A 15,441-nucleotide genomic window follows, 5' to 3' on the forward strand; every position below is an offset into this window, starting at 1 on the left:
TTGTACATGCCTTTCAGGAACAAACGTCAGCGCAATCGAGGAGCTGAATACCCCTCATCCTTTTACACATGCTGGCTATCACTTGTTGCCCATTTTCACACAAGAAGCCATGAGAAGCCATTATACGTTTTAATGATCTTCATGTTTTGTACGTTTACACAGGGGGCACAGCTTCCTTCCTATATTTCCAAGAAATGTTTGAGGCCAAGAGCAATACCGTCACGTAAAAGCTAATGTGTGCTCCAGTCTAATCAATGGAATGTAGTTTCCAGGAATGAAGAAGTGTGCAGTGATGTCAGTTTGGTCCAGGATGGAAGCTGATTTTATCAGCTGATGTTTTGAGGAGTAAATGCCTCTTAACAGAAACCATAATGTTTTTTTGCTAGAATTGAAGCATGTCTAATGAGTCAATTGTGCGGTTTTCAATGTGTTTGGAGTGCATTCAGTACGTGATCTCAATGACTCCGAAATGACAGAATAGTCTGATTTACAGTTGATTTAAAGTGTTTGCAATTATAAATATTGATTAATATTACTACATGTTTGCATACAGAATTTAGGTAGTTCTATATTTACCACTGACTGTTCAAGAGTCAAGAGTCAAGACACACCTGTAAGTCAGATTTATTGATTATTAGCTCTTGGATGTTGGAAAATAGCCAATCTTCAAGCTTACAACACATCAAAGCGTTGTAGATCTGCTACACATAAGGTATTTTACTTCATTGTACGGCCATGTTGCTTGCTCAAACTAACCGATTTACTGTACAGCCGGCAGAAAATCAGTTCTCTTTGGCAAAGAAGCTATAAATCTACATACATTTGCATGAAAAAATATGATTTCTTCAGGAGAAAGTGATGAGATTGCTCCCTGTCATCCCTTGTTTTAGTGTTCTTGCCTTAAGGCAGCTAAAAGGCATACTTTGCTCTGCTTAAGTATTGTTGTTCCTACCATAATTGTTTCCTACTTTGTTAGGCATCTCAGTCAACCTCTATTGCTCGAGGGAGGGTTCCACACAGGAACCTTGAGAATGTTTTCCTCATTCCTTTGCTGATTGAGACACAGGACCATTATCCCCAGCACTTGTTCAGAGTAGTTTTTTGAGTTTTTTTTTGTGTAGAAATATTCATATTTTCTCAATCTAAGTTATTTAATTTAAGTATTTATCAGTAGATCACTGTAGCATATAAAAATTATATTTTTTCTAATCTGACTGATTATTATGAAGAGCCATACTGTATTGGTGGTCGGGCAGGTGTAGCCCATTAACTACAACTCATAGTATACTCTTCAAAGTAGCTTTAGATTTTCAAGGAAGCCATGATTCCATTCGTTTCACTACAGTATGAAAACCAACTTGAAGAGACTTGCTTCAGATAGATAATCCAACGCAGCAAATGTCTGTCCACCATGATTTTTGGTCAAAGTTATGTTATCATTGCGTTTTAATGTATTTTTAAGGTTGATTTAAAAATCTGAAAAATAGTGCTGTGTTGGCAAAGGCAAAACCATTTTCAATGAGCTGTTGGATGTGTCCACAGAAATACCGTTTTTCAGCACTTAAATGTACACTTTTTGGAAAAAAGAAAATCGACTGTATAAATTGTGTAACTATAATACGCAAGGATCATGATCAAGGAGAAAATAGGCGTGTGACAATAGGAGTTTTCATTCATTTGTAAACTTGAAATCAAAGAATAATGCAATTAATGGAAATAGCCTATGGTCTGTGTTTATGTACGATATAAGCCTATGGACAAAGTCATGAATAGACAATAACATGTATTGACGATAGTCCTTTAACCCTTTAAGACCAGGAACGCATGTCATTTTAGATTTCTTTGGCTATTGAAAAACAGCAGATACACAAGTTCATAGCGCGGCACTGAGTGCCGCGCTATGAACTTGTAGATCTGCAATTATTCAAAAAATCGTGATTTTTTTTCAAATCTTTGAATATATTTATTTTTTAAGCGAACATTTGTAACTCAAATCTTTGCTTTTCTGGGGGTCTTAATGGGTTAAGCTAAGCAGAGTAAGCTACTAACAGCCCTCCTAACAATATTTGTGACTGCATGTGTGTGTCAGTACTCAGTTGGTCCCGTGTTCCCTAGTATGTCACGGTTACGTCTTCCATGTGTCCCATGTGTTTCCAGTTGTTCCTGCACCAATGGTACCATGACAACTTCCTGTATAGATTACTGCTTTTCGGGAATAAAGTGACTCATCCTGAATCTGATGATCGTGCTGCATTGAGACGACAGTCTCCTGGCTTCATTTTTGCACCCTGTTTATTCCCAATTATGATTGTCTTTATCTCAAGGGTAACATCTCACTGTGGCAGTGGTTCTCAACCAGTGGTCCGGGGACCACCAGTGGTCCTTGAGGGGGTTCCAGGTGGTCCCCAGCTAATTGATGGAGCGTTGGTAACCAAATTGACCCTTATTAGGTAGATCTTTAACTCTTGAGAGTGTAAAAAGACCCTTTACGGGTCCATTTGGTTTCATTTTATGCTCTCTAGAATAAAATTATTGTTAAACATCTGCATTACTTATTTAAAGAATTGTTATTTTTATCAACGTTTGCCTGTTATCTCTCCTATGGTACCAACATCAATACAGCATGGAATTGTGGACAAATCGTATCCAACGATAACAAAGTGTTCTAAGTTTTGGGTCTGGCAGTCTAAATATCATCAAACGGTGGTCCGTGGCTCAAATGCAGAATAAATAATGGACCTTGATATGAAAAGGGTTGAAAACCACTGCACCGTGGGAATCACAGGCCTATGGGTGGTGGGTCCTGGAGCTTGAGCTACTACAGTACATGTGCGATGACGAGGGAGGGTCTGCATGTTTTCATTACATTCCAGGTTACACCCTGTTTTCCTCTGGATCACGCAGGGAAGGCTCAGTGATTGCATCAAGCCCTTGTTATGCAATTGACCGGCCCAATAGTAGTATTGCACAGGCCTGGGGTGGATGCTGGCTGGGCGTGTGGGAGGTGGCAGGCTGGATGGGCTTCATCTGCTTGACGTGGCATCAAGCCCTGCTTGTTATGACATCAATATGGAGAGATGAATCATTACAGTGTGAGGAAAATGCTCTGCTTATTGTGGTAATGGCATCTATTGAACTATAAAGACGGCAATGACTCAAATCATTTGAACATCTTAAGTATTATCCAAAAATACAGTTACTCATTAGTTCATTTGGTGGGTATCTGAAATGAATGTAGACAACAAGACCATATAAAGCAGATCCTTAATGAGAAAGAAGGATAATGTGCATTCAATTAACATCAAAACCCTCCTCCTGGCTGTGTTTTCTGTGTGACAGATTTGACTGCATCTGAGCAGTACCACCAGGCAGGATATTGCTAAAAGCAGATTGAAATTGATGACAATTGTCAGATCAATACTGAATTGTTTTTTCTTTCATCCTATATTAAAATTGACAACTGTGAGGGCCGGCGGACCGCGGCCACGTCACTCTGACATAAATATAACCATAAACAAACTCAACTCAAAAGTCTTCAGTCTGTGCTGCTGAACCAAAAGGCACAACAATAGAAGTCATCAGCATTAGCAAATAAGCATGTAACACATTTAATGTAGAAGGAAGCAGAAGGAAACGGATGTGTTTGCTCTGTCTTGTGGGTGTGAAATCTGGTTTTAGAGTTTACAACAACTTGCACGTCACGCCAAAAGTGTGAACTTGCTAGGTTCCTTTTGAAAGGCTTTTTAACATAACCTGTTAAAAAGCCTTTCAAAGGAGTCCAAAATTATTATTTAATCATTATCCATATTTTTACGACGTGGCTCCTCAGAGGTGAGCCATCTAGAAGAGGTTCTGTCTGTCTCCGTGTCTGCTTGTCTGTCTGTCTGTGTGTCCAGGGCTAATCTCAGAAATGTCTTGTGCACACTCACACTGCCAGTATGCCACAGAAGTACTTCCACTATTTATATCTTTTAATCATGTTTTACACTTTTTTTACACTCATACAATTTTACCAGAAATGCTGAAAAGCAGCAGAAAATACAATGTATGTCCCTCCTCACTTCCCTTTTCGCCTTTTGCAGTCGCATAGATAAGTATATAAATACTGTAAATCCAGTTGCTTGAATACTATCTACTTGTACCGTATTGATCGATTGAATATTGTATTAAACAGAAATGTAAACGAGTACAGTCAAACACTTTGTCTAAACACCAATAAAGTCCTTGCGGTCTTGTTTCCATTGGGGTCCTAGGTATTCAATTCATCAACATATCAAATAGCACCAAAACATTCAATATCATCACAAATATAAAAACACTAGAAAAGGGGGGGGGGGGAATGGGGTTAAAGAAAGGGGGGGTAGGGTCGCCTGACTAAGGGATAAGTGATAACTACCTCCCCCTTTGGCCTCCTGAAAGGTGCATTTTCAGCGCTGTTTTAAAGGAAGCACAGTGATCTATATTTTGAGGGATGGGGTCAGGGCATTCCCCCACTTGGGTGGCAGTGCTGTAGAAGGAGAATTTGCCCATGTTTGTTTTATGGGTGGGTGGTACCAGATCGTTGTTTACGCTCCCTCTAGTATTGGAGGTATTTAGTCAGATATGCGGCCATGCGGGTATAGAGGGCATTGAGGGCAAAGTCGACTATTGACTATTTTGAAAGCCAGTCCCATTTTTTGTTGTTTAACCCCGTCTTCTACCCTGAGCCATCCCAGGCTAGCAATATGTGTGGGGAAAAAGGTGGGTCATGACTCATGGGCCCCAGGGCGAGCACTAGTCGAATCAGTTTGTTTTGGGAGGTTTGAAGTTTAGTCTCTTTAGTGACATTTAGATGTTGGAGTACCAGGAGGTGCAAGCATAGTCAAAGAGGGGCTGAATGAGGGCTTCGGAAAGAGTCCTGAGAGCACTTTTGTTGACAAAAGAGGAAATTCTGCCCACAAATCTTGTTCTTTGATTTCCTTTTTTGATCACCTTTGTTGCCATGCTTTCACCTGTCAGGTATTTGTCAAGAATACAGCCCAAATAGGTAATCTCTTCCTTGCTAGAGATTACTGTGTCATCGAATTTGACCTTGAAATAATTTACCTTTATCTTACTGAGGGAACGTTTGTTCCCAAAAAGAATGGATTCTGTTTTACCAAGGTGTAGTGACAGTTTGTTATCGGTAACAGATTTTGTACAGATTTTGGTGAGTTCAGAGCTGAGAGCTTCCTCAACCTGCAATTTGTCCTCGCCCGAGATCAGGAGTGCTGAGTCATCAGCGAACAAGAACAATTTGCAGTTGCAGGCAGCATTCATATATTTAATGTATAGAAGGAACAGTAACGGCCCTAGTATGCTTCCTTGAGGAACCCCGCAGCTCACTGGGAGTGACGAGGACATGGTTCCGTTGATGTCAACCACTTGTTCTCTTCCCTCGAGGTAGAATTTCATCCAGTTTAATAATGTGCTAACAAACCCAATAGCCCTCAGCTTATTCAGTAGAATTGAATGGTTTACAGAGGTCCAGCATGACCATGCCGCAGTATTTGCCCGTGTCTACCTCGCGTTTGATGTAGTCGGTCAAATACAGTAGGCATGTGACAGTAGAGTGTTCTGAAGCCAGATTGATTGAATTCAAACAGCTGTTTACACTCGCCGAGGTAGCTGTTGATTTGTTCTTGAATTAATCGCTCTATAACCTTTTGAGATGGAACAAAGGATGGAAACAGGGTGGTAGTTGCCAGGTTCTAATTTGCTTCCTTTTTTATATAGAGGGATTACTCTCGCCATCTTATTGCTGCTCTAGCTTAAGCAAAATTCAAAAATATATAAAAATACATATTTTTAAAAAAAAATCGTGAAAGGAAATGACAAACGGATCACATGTTAATTTAAGGGCCATAATTACAAACTCTCTGTAGCATTCGAAGACTATGGGGGAGTTGTCTGGGTTGAGAGACAGTGTAACCCCGTTAAATTGTGAAACCCTGAATCTAGGTCTGATGTTAACAATTGGTATTAACCGTTCAGGACATGGTTGTGGTCTGAGACAATGTTGTTGGCCAGCCTTATTATGTCAGGCAGAGGGGGTTGGCTTACAATCTTAGAGCAGATTTTCATTTGTTTGAGCAGATTTCTCTTTCCTCAATAGCAGTGGTTCCTCTGCCATTTAAACCATCCTGTGGAATTGACACCCTGCCTAAAACAATTTATTTGTAGTGGTACCAGTGGAAAAATCTAGCTTCACATTTTCTAACACATTGAGTGCCAAAAACGGTCCGGACCGTTTTTCATAATCCAAACGAGGTGTGCCAAAAACGGTTATAACCGTTTTTGGAAAAACATTTTTTAATTAGTTTTCCTTCACAGCACCAGGAGATATCATTTTTCGAAGATTTAGACTTTAATCCACTTCCTGGTTAACTTATGACTTCAAAAGCCTGTATCTCGGCTCCTGTGTACTTTTTTTTTTTACTATGTATTTTTGACTATTTTCAACTGGCTGCAACTATGGAACGGATTACCGAATGTTTTTAATGTTTTTCCCCCGATTGTACGACACCTCTATGTGTGTAATGAGGGGATCACCGTGAGGACGGTGATCAATGAAAATATTTTGTGACTACTTTAAAAAGGTACAAAAATGGTTAAAAATCCAGGCACTGACTGTACCCTGTTTTTAAAAAAACCTGGCACTCAATGTGCTAAATACTATTTTAGTGGAGAGAGGAATAACACTTGAGCACACTGACTTGACTATGAAGGCAGCTTTGTGTACTTTCAAGTAGCTGTCAGTCATCTGGGAATACAGTAGCAGGGCTGCAGTGCATAAGAGGAAGTCTCTTTGAAGTTATCTCTTATTGCTAGAGATAGGAACTGCCTGGGAGAGGAAGCCAGTAGCTCCTCCTGTTTCTGTTCAAACACATTAGGCTTCCATGATCAAAGTTAGGCAGCTATAACACAGTTAATGTGCCATTGTTCTCTGTGCGTCACCTACTGTAACATTAAAACAAATATGTCCAATTAGGTTACACCATTGATAGTACCAGACCACTCAAATTATGGTTTACTTTAGTGTCAGTATAAACCTACAAAAAATCTCCCATTAATAGAATATCTAGATTATCTTCTGCAGTATATAATGGTTATAAATTTAAATGACTTTTAGAGATGTTTTGTGTAATCTATTATATACAGTAGCAGGGGTAAATAGCATACCTTAAGTCATATAAACTTCCCAGTCCACAAAGAAGGACGTTCGCTCGTTCAGTAAACAAAGTGGGTGTTTCGAAGAATGTTGGATAAAAATTGGTCTCATGATTGTCGTTGAGTAGGAGTACTAGTGTAATATTGTGCTAACACAAGTGTGCACTCCACTATTTGAGTGCATGTCCAATCAGTGCAGATAAACAGGTGATGACACACGTTGAGCTATCTAGGGCAGTCCTTTTCCCAGGAAAACACCTGCCTCGTATAGTGTAGCTGTGACAATGGTATTCCAACTCAAAAACCTATCAACGTTTCTCACTCATCATCAGCTATCTGTTGTAGCAAAGCGACAGGGAAGACAGTTCTTATCAGACACAGGAAGTGGGTGATGACTCATCCCCTGCTACTCTAAGCCCTGGGAGAACTGCCGTATCTGCCCTTAGGAAGATCTCTGAATTGTAAGACATTCCACTGTGGAACCTGTCATGATCGTTAAGGCTCCCAGACCCAGTCCCAGTGTTTTCTCCATGCCTTCAATAGACTTGTAAGGGTCCATTTTTTGTTTTTGTTAAATGAACACTCAGAATTTAGCTGTATATATTGTGACTATAAGGGGTATTTGGGTAAGGGGGGGGGTAGTTTGGTACTGTACTGTGATGATGGGGAGGTGCAGGTGACAGTGGGAGGAGAGCAGCTGTAAAGTTAGCCTGGCCCCTCCCCCCGTGGCGTTAAACTCTGACACAGGCGTGAAAAGATAACATCCTCCCCACTCTGGCCCACGGAGGAATCCGGAGGGTCAGGCCCACTCCAAGGTGGGTTGGCTGGGGCTGCGTCACATTGGAATGCCCCTCCAGCAGATGGATCAACAACCGGGGGGCTGGGGGGGCAGACAGGAGTCAGGTCTAATCTCTCCCCACGCCTCACCCCTGTGATTACAAACAGACTCTGTGAGATTCCACAGCTACAGTCATACGTTGAGAATATCTGGAGATATCATCACAACACATTATATATTACATATCGTCACTGTCGGGCAGAAACCTTGTATCTCCATATTTCATCCTTTTAATTTTTTTTTTTTTTTTTTTTAAACAATTGTATACATCGCCGTATGACAGGGTCGCGCAAAAGTTTCGTAAATAGCCAAGATTTTGGGAAACTTTCACCTAAAATGACATGCCCAAAATAGAGACGCCAGGTTGAAAGCGTTAAGTCTGTCTGTGGGTTTTGTAAATATTTAACCAATGAAAAGTATTAACAAGAGCTTGTGACTGCGACATACTAGCGTCATGTCCAGGGGGTGTACTTGTACATCAAGCTGCCTCACGCTAAGGAAACAAGGAGCTAGGCTCCTGACCTATGGCCACATGACTGAGGAACCATTGGTCCCTAAGGCTAGCTACTACGTACTTGTGACTAAATAATAACACAGGACACAGGTTGTTTTTCCATTTCCTGAAAACAAACGGTTTTGGACATAAAAGGTTTCTGCCCAAAAGCAACGATATCTAGCATACAGAATGTAATAGTGTTGTTTAGATGGCGTGTTTGTTGGGGCATTATTTTGGTTAACACCTTTACCGCCGGGCCCGTAGTTCTACGGGCCGTTAAATCCAACGGTTAAGCGCCGAGCCCGTAGTCCTACGGGCTGCGGTCTTTTCGCGCATGCGCGGTCCGGGTGCACTTTCGGAATTTTTTTGATCCACTTCCGTTTCCGGTTTGATGACAGGAAATAGAATTATTTGGGATCCGGTTTTGACGCTCACGCCCGCTCCCATTCTACAGACGAAACTGAAACTCAATTCTCTTCCTGTAGTTTTTTCTCCTCGCATTTCACTGTTTAACGTAATCCGCTCTAACTCAAACATGGATGCCCCGTTTGACACGTGGTTTTCACTGGGAGATACATGGAGATCGCGCGGATGTAAACAGACCGTGTAGCGCTCAATCTTAAGGATTTTAACAAGATCTATGGCGACATGAAAAAAACAAAAAAACAACAAAAACACCTTGGCACTGGTGAGTACATTATGAGATTAACCTCTGGCGGTGGATGTGTTAAGAACTGTCCATCTTGTATGTGTTGTATCAGAGGCACTCGCTATGAACTCGGTCTGATCCTCCCATACTGGTGTTTTACAGAGGGCTTATTCGTGTTACTTCTCCAGAAGAAACACTTGAGCTGCATTGAGGTGTTCATCTGTTGCCTCTCATTCTCCTCTGTAGTCAGTTCTCAATGTCGTAGTGGAAGGCAGCTCTTAGTCCAGCTGTCCTGCTACAGAAGGCGCGGACAGTCCCTGGTCAGACTGTAATACTTAAGGAATGTGTCTCTTTTATTTTCCTTTTGTCAGGCCTGTGTCAGTGTGCAGGTGGATGGCAAGGGGTCAGATAACTTTGGTAGAGTGTGTGTGTGCGTGCGTCGGTGTGTTTGTGTGTTACTCCCCTAGGCAGTACAGCTGAGTGTGGGAGGGGCCATCTCTCCAGCCTGGGTGTGAGTCCCGGGCGTTCTTCAGACTCCCAGAGCCCAGAGCAGTGTGTAGAGAGAGAGCTGTTAGTGTAAGAGTGGATGTGTGCCTGACTTTTTCCTGCACAAGGCTTTTCTCCATTGGATATGCTGGCTGTCCGCTTGTCTTTGGGATCTAGTGAGGAGATATCCTGCCACAGCTGTTGACAATGCAAGGAAGGGCAAATAAAACCCCAAAGAAGGAACTGGTCATTGAGTCTCCGCAGCAGTACAAGGGTCTAGATGCAGCGGAGACAGAGGTAGACGCTGTACCACAGGTGGTGGTAAGTCATGGAAGGACTAGATGTAAATTAAACTTTAAAAACTTGCATGCGTGCCTCACTGCTAAGCTATTCAATTTATCCTGTCATACTCATACAATGTCTTGTAGAACTACATGTACATAACTGTCTATGTATTGATTTGTCATGGTCAATACTGTAATACAGTAAGGCTGCGATAGTTGAAAGGAGAAAAACAAGTTGTGGTGAAGTGTAAAACATGAGCCTGAGAACTGAAAACTCCGAATTTTTGTCATTTCTTGGTGATTCCTCACAATGGTGAGGAATGGCAGGAGTCACATTTTCAAAAGTGCTATGTTAGCACCGGCAGAGAGGGCGATGGCCTTGACAGGTGCTAAAACTACCTGAATGGATATGTGCAACACAACGTTACTGAGCAGCACCCCTCGTTAAAAAAAAAGGCACCATTCGGCTCAAAAGTCAACTTTAACGACAGGAATATAATCCGTGGCAGGTTGAAATTTTCAACCCACTTCCTGGGTCTCTACAATGATCTCTATGAACAACAGTCAGTAGCAAAACATTAAATGTATGGGTTATGGGGCACTATACACTACCATTGTTTGAGTCTGGGTAAAGACTAGGCCTGTCACAGTTATTGCATAATCGTCTAATCACAATTATTTGAGATAATTGCAATTATTTGAGATAATTGCAATTATTTTTGCATAATCGTCATATTTTCCATGTTGAAAGATTTTCACACATTTTCAAATATAAAAAAAAAACAGAAATAGCAGATCTACAATGTCACTTCGTGACGTATTGTAAGCTTGTAGATCAGCTATTTCTGTTATTTTTTATTTGTAAAAAATATTAAATATGTCAATAATTTCTTTGTATATTTCAGTTATTTGTCATATCTGCCCTGTGCAATTTCTGTTCACGAAGCCTAAAAGGCTTCATATGTTCCAATGTTCAATGCCAAACACACAATTAAATCGTTAATTGCAATTATTTAAGTGACAATTAATCGTCAACTTAAATTTGTAATCGTGACAGCCCTAGTAAAGACTGCTGTGCTGTGCTGTGCTGTGCTGTGCTGTGCTGTGCTGTGCTGTGCTGTGCTGTGCTGTGCTGTGCTGTGCTGGAAGGAATGGGAGCCGAGCTGGTGCCTAGCGAGACAGCTGTCACTGTCCTGTGGAGATGGAGCTGAACAGTCTGCTCCAGAAGCTTCAACTGTCAGTTCTTATTGCAAATTGGTGTTTATTTATGGACTTAAGCACTTAAGCACTAGGCTATATACTTCGTTGTGTGATGAATAGCGATTATACTTTTGAAAATAACTTGAAATTGTATGAAATATATACACCTACCTAAAAAATCTTGACCTACCGTATGTTCACCTAGAATGACATGCCCAAAATAGGGACACTAGGGTTGATGTGGTTAATCTTACAGATGTTGGACAAACAGCTCCATTCTCTAAAAAGTATATCAATAACAAAATACTTAAATTATTTAGGCTACTACGTGTTTTTTTTAAGTGGCCATATTTACACTGCACTAGTCAGCAGCAAAACAGGATCTTGTGTCCTTTCCAAGATTAATCAGTTGTTTTGTTAGTGATCTTCAAGACCTCAGTGGTCTTTTGTCTGACTTAAGGTTCTACAGTAACAGAGAACCAGGCCCATTCACTATGTTCATTATGGTCAGAGCTGTGGGCAGAGGGAATGACTGGGCTCCTGTTTGTGAATGGGCATTTTCTTACCCAGTGCTTAGTGTACAGTGTGGTTTGACCCCTCTGGTCACTGACATAAGCATGTGGGGGAGCTCAGTCAGTGCTGATGTGGAGGGGAGTACATGGAGAGAGTGGGAGGCTATGGAGCCAGACAATAGACCAGATTATTGTCATCAGCAGGGGAGAGTGGGTTTAGGAATCCAAAAATGGTGAGAGGAGGAAACCATCCCTAATAATGGGGCCAAATCTGTTTAGCGGAAAAAATATCTGGATGGTTAAGCCCCTTTTTTCTTTAATTTCAGTTTTTTTAAGTGCAGCAGTTAGGACTTCACCAGGTTTGAGGGACGCTAAAAGCATAATTGTAGATTAATGTGGGAGAGTTAAAATACATAACCTTTGCCTGTTCCTCAGATTTCGTTTCGGTACACGTTCCCATTGTCATTTTTTTTGTTCCTCTGCAACAACTGGTGATTGAGTGCCTTCAACTCTGAACGGACCCATATGTATGTGCAGGATGTTTGGGTATTCCCGGTATCTGATTCCCGGTATCTGATTGGCTGTCTGTCTGAGGCTGAAGTGTAATTAATTGTCGTTGTATTGTGTCTCAGGCTATGAAAAGGTTGGCACTGGGGCGGGCGTGTGGTTCTAATGTTTTCTAGGGCTTAGGTTGCCACTGTGTCTATTCTACTGTCATTGACTGTCATATGCGCCGGAGAAGGGCCTGAATGTCCCTGTTGGGGGGACTCTATTGCGATCGACTTGTATTTTTTTTAAATATTTTTTTCCCGACTGGCGCTGGTCTAGCACCCCACCGTTTTCCATTGTGTTGCGCGATCGTTGTTGTGTATTGGCTGCATGCTTGCCTCTCGCCGCAATGACTGTTCTGTTACTGGCTACGTGCAGTTGCCCTCTCAACTCGACCAACTAGGTGTCAGACAAGCTAATACGCAACACATCGTTGTTCTTTGTATGCTGTCTGTGGGTGTGAAAGATGCAGATGCTCTTATTGTAGGCTGCTACAGCATGGAGTTTAGCTGACATCTCGCCGACTGTGTTAGAACAGCATTTTCGAATGGTCGGGTCCATAAAATAAAAGGTGCCATCCGGGTGCGTCGGCTCCACTCGGATCTCGGAACGAATTTCAGCGGTCCATTAGGGTTTGGGTCCGTCATTTTGAACCCGTCAAGAGCTATGTGTATAATATCTAATCTAATATATGTTCACTATTCATTCTGACTTCCTTATTACTAAGTGATGTTTATTGAAATGAAATCCAATGTTTCATGTAGTTCTTCTAAGGTTCACTATAGAGTACGCTTGAATGTCCCTTAAATAGAAAGTCAGAAAATTACTTTAACATTTACAATCTTCTTTATCCAGAACTATAGTGCTTATAGTTAGTTAATTAAATTCCGAGGAGTCCATTTGGTTACATTTGTATACTCTTCGGAGCTACACCAAAACTGACAGTGAACGCCATGACGTCACCGTACCAGAGTAATACTTGGTTGCGCTACTGGTGTTGCGAACCAAAAATAGCAGATCTACAAGCTCACAACGTGTCGCAGCGTGCCGCGTTGTGTGCTTGTAGATTGGCTACTTCCGGCACGCAACTAAGGATAAACCGGCCATAACACCATGCACCAACACACCTACAACTCTGTGAGAATTGTGATGTTGAGATTTTGGTTACATTTTGGAACCACACACACACACACACACACACACACACACACACACACACACACACAGTCACACACACACACAGACACAGACACAGACACAGACACACACACACACAACCAGTAGACACATTGTTTGTCTGTGCTGTTATCTACTGTAACACAAGTCTTTAATCATCTTCACTTCCTGACTCACCTGGCCTGTCTGCCCACACTCTCCGTTCCATTAGTAGTCTCTCTGTATATCTCTTTCTCGACTTACATTCTCTCTTATCTCTCTTTCCCCATCCCTCTCTTCCTCTGTCTCCCTCTGTGTGTCTTGAGACAACCTCACAGTGAGCTTTGTATGTAATTTATGGGCCGGTCAGGCAGTGTACATTTGTGTTCTATCTAGAAAAGTTCGGAATCTCATCGCAAGGGTGCCTGATAATGTCTCAGGCCTGCCACAGGTGGCATACAGACAGGGTGGCACCCTCCTCCCCGTCCTCCTCTATACGCTCCCTGTCTCTGAAACTGATAGAGGGAGAGATACGAGAACCAGTCCCGCCTGTCCATGACGCGAGGTGCTGTGTTATCGTCGTGAGACCCGCCAGCAACACACACACGTTAGAATTGGTCAATATTCAAGACTCTCCCTCTGAGGTCATGCTAGCATTATCAGCTCCAGATGTGGAGGCAACATGCTCTTAAAGCCTAATTTATACACAGTATAAAATCCTGAGTGTTCATTTACCTCTGAGAATGTGTGTTTATACACTTGATTAGTTAAATGAACGCTCAGGATTTTTACAGTGTGCTTAATCGTAGTACAGTGTCACTTTAAAAGAATTGTGGCCCGATGCGTCATGTATTTTGTTGTAAATCTGTTATTTGTCAGCGAGAGACCTTGTCCTACATGATTAAAGATCTAGCTGCACTACACTATTCACTTCACACCCCGCTATCTCCCTGGCTGTTAGATTCACACATACTTCAGCATTAGATCCCTCCTCCTATCAGCTGGTGCTGTTGAGAGGTTGCACTATTATAGCTATCTCTAATGCCAACTTTATCTCCACAGTGTCTATGCAATCAGGCCTCAGCAAGTGGATTTTAGTGGATTGGGATCATGACAACGTTACACAGCTACTGGGTGCCATGATGTACCACAAATCTTCCTTCATCACCTTATTGTGTAACCACATCTGTTCCAGAGGATTTAGCGAAAATAAATAGAGTGTAGTGTACATTGCTGTTTTGCTAATGGATGTCAGATGATAGTCTTTAGGTGTGTGTGTGTGACTGTGTGTGTGTATGTGTGCGTGTGCATGTGTGCTTGCGTGCGTGTGTGCTTGCGTGCGCGTGCAGAGGAAATGAAGGTCACAGATTATTCATGACAATACACTGTGTTGCCATGAATAACAATAAAAGTAGCCTTATTGTTATCCCATAAAGGAGATATAGATAACAGTGAATCTTCTTGTTTCTCATGCCAGATGGGTCAAAAGATGACAAGGAAGGCCGACGTCCTCTACGCCGTATAGGATAACGGTCTATTGTATGCATAGATCGAAGAGTAGCATGATACCGTATTGTTGTAGTTCTATTTTCTCCGGTGCCTGGAAGGCAGTGTGATGTGTGTGTTGCCTGTCATGGAGGGATGAGCTCATTATGACCCTCCCAGTGCTGAGGCGGATGTATTCTCTATGGGTGGATAGAGCCCTCATATCATACTGTTGTAGGCTGTCACGGCGTGTCTAACAGATAGCATGTGTTAGAAAGGGCCAAAGCTACAGTACAGTTCCATTTACTCCACATGATTTACTGTGCTGTGTTTTCTCTGCTCCTATAAACAGTCAAATCCTCAGTGTTAATTTAACTTTGTCATATATATATATACTGTAAAAAAGGGATAGACCTTCCATAAGTAAGGGACCGCACACTCCACAGGGAACAGAGATGGACAACTTACTACTGCATAAAGTGATTTATTAGCACGTTTCGCTGTGAGCTTCGTCAGGTGCTAACCTGACGCACCTGACAAAGCTTGCAGCGAAACGCGTTGTGCTAATAAATCACTTAATGCAGTAGTAAGTTGTCCAT

The 15,441-nt window shown here is 41.8% G+C and overlaps 1 protein-coding gene across 3 annotated transcripts in view; it reads left to right on the forward strand.

The window, feature by feature from the left end:
• Positions 1-15,441, forward strand: part of LOC308073437 (dedicator of cytokinesis protein 9) — a 106,676-nt gene that overhangs the window by 27,330 nt on the left and 63,905 nt on the right. Inside the window, exon 1 of one of the 3 annotated variants that reach the window (XM_080412336.1) lies at positions 9,727-9,978. The exons of the other annotated variants lie outside the window; for them this stretch is intronic. Coding sequence (XP_080268462.1) covers positions 9,865-9,978 — 114 coding nt within the window. The 5' untranslated portion in view covers positions 9,727-9,864. Of the gene's footprint in view, positions 1-9,726; positions 9,979-15,441 lie in introns of those variants that run through there. 3 annotated transcript variants of the gene reach the window in all.

Source organism: Gymnoscopelus braueri (assembly GCF_963280865.1).
Source record: "Gymnoscopelus braueri genome assembly, chromosome: 18".
NCBI classification, from domain to species: Eukaryota; Metazoa; Chordata; class Actinopteri; order Myctophiformes; family Myctophidae; genus Gymnoscopelus; species Gymnoscopelus braueri.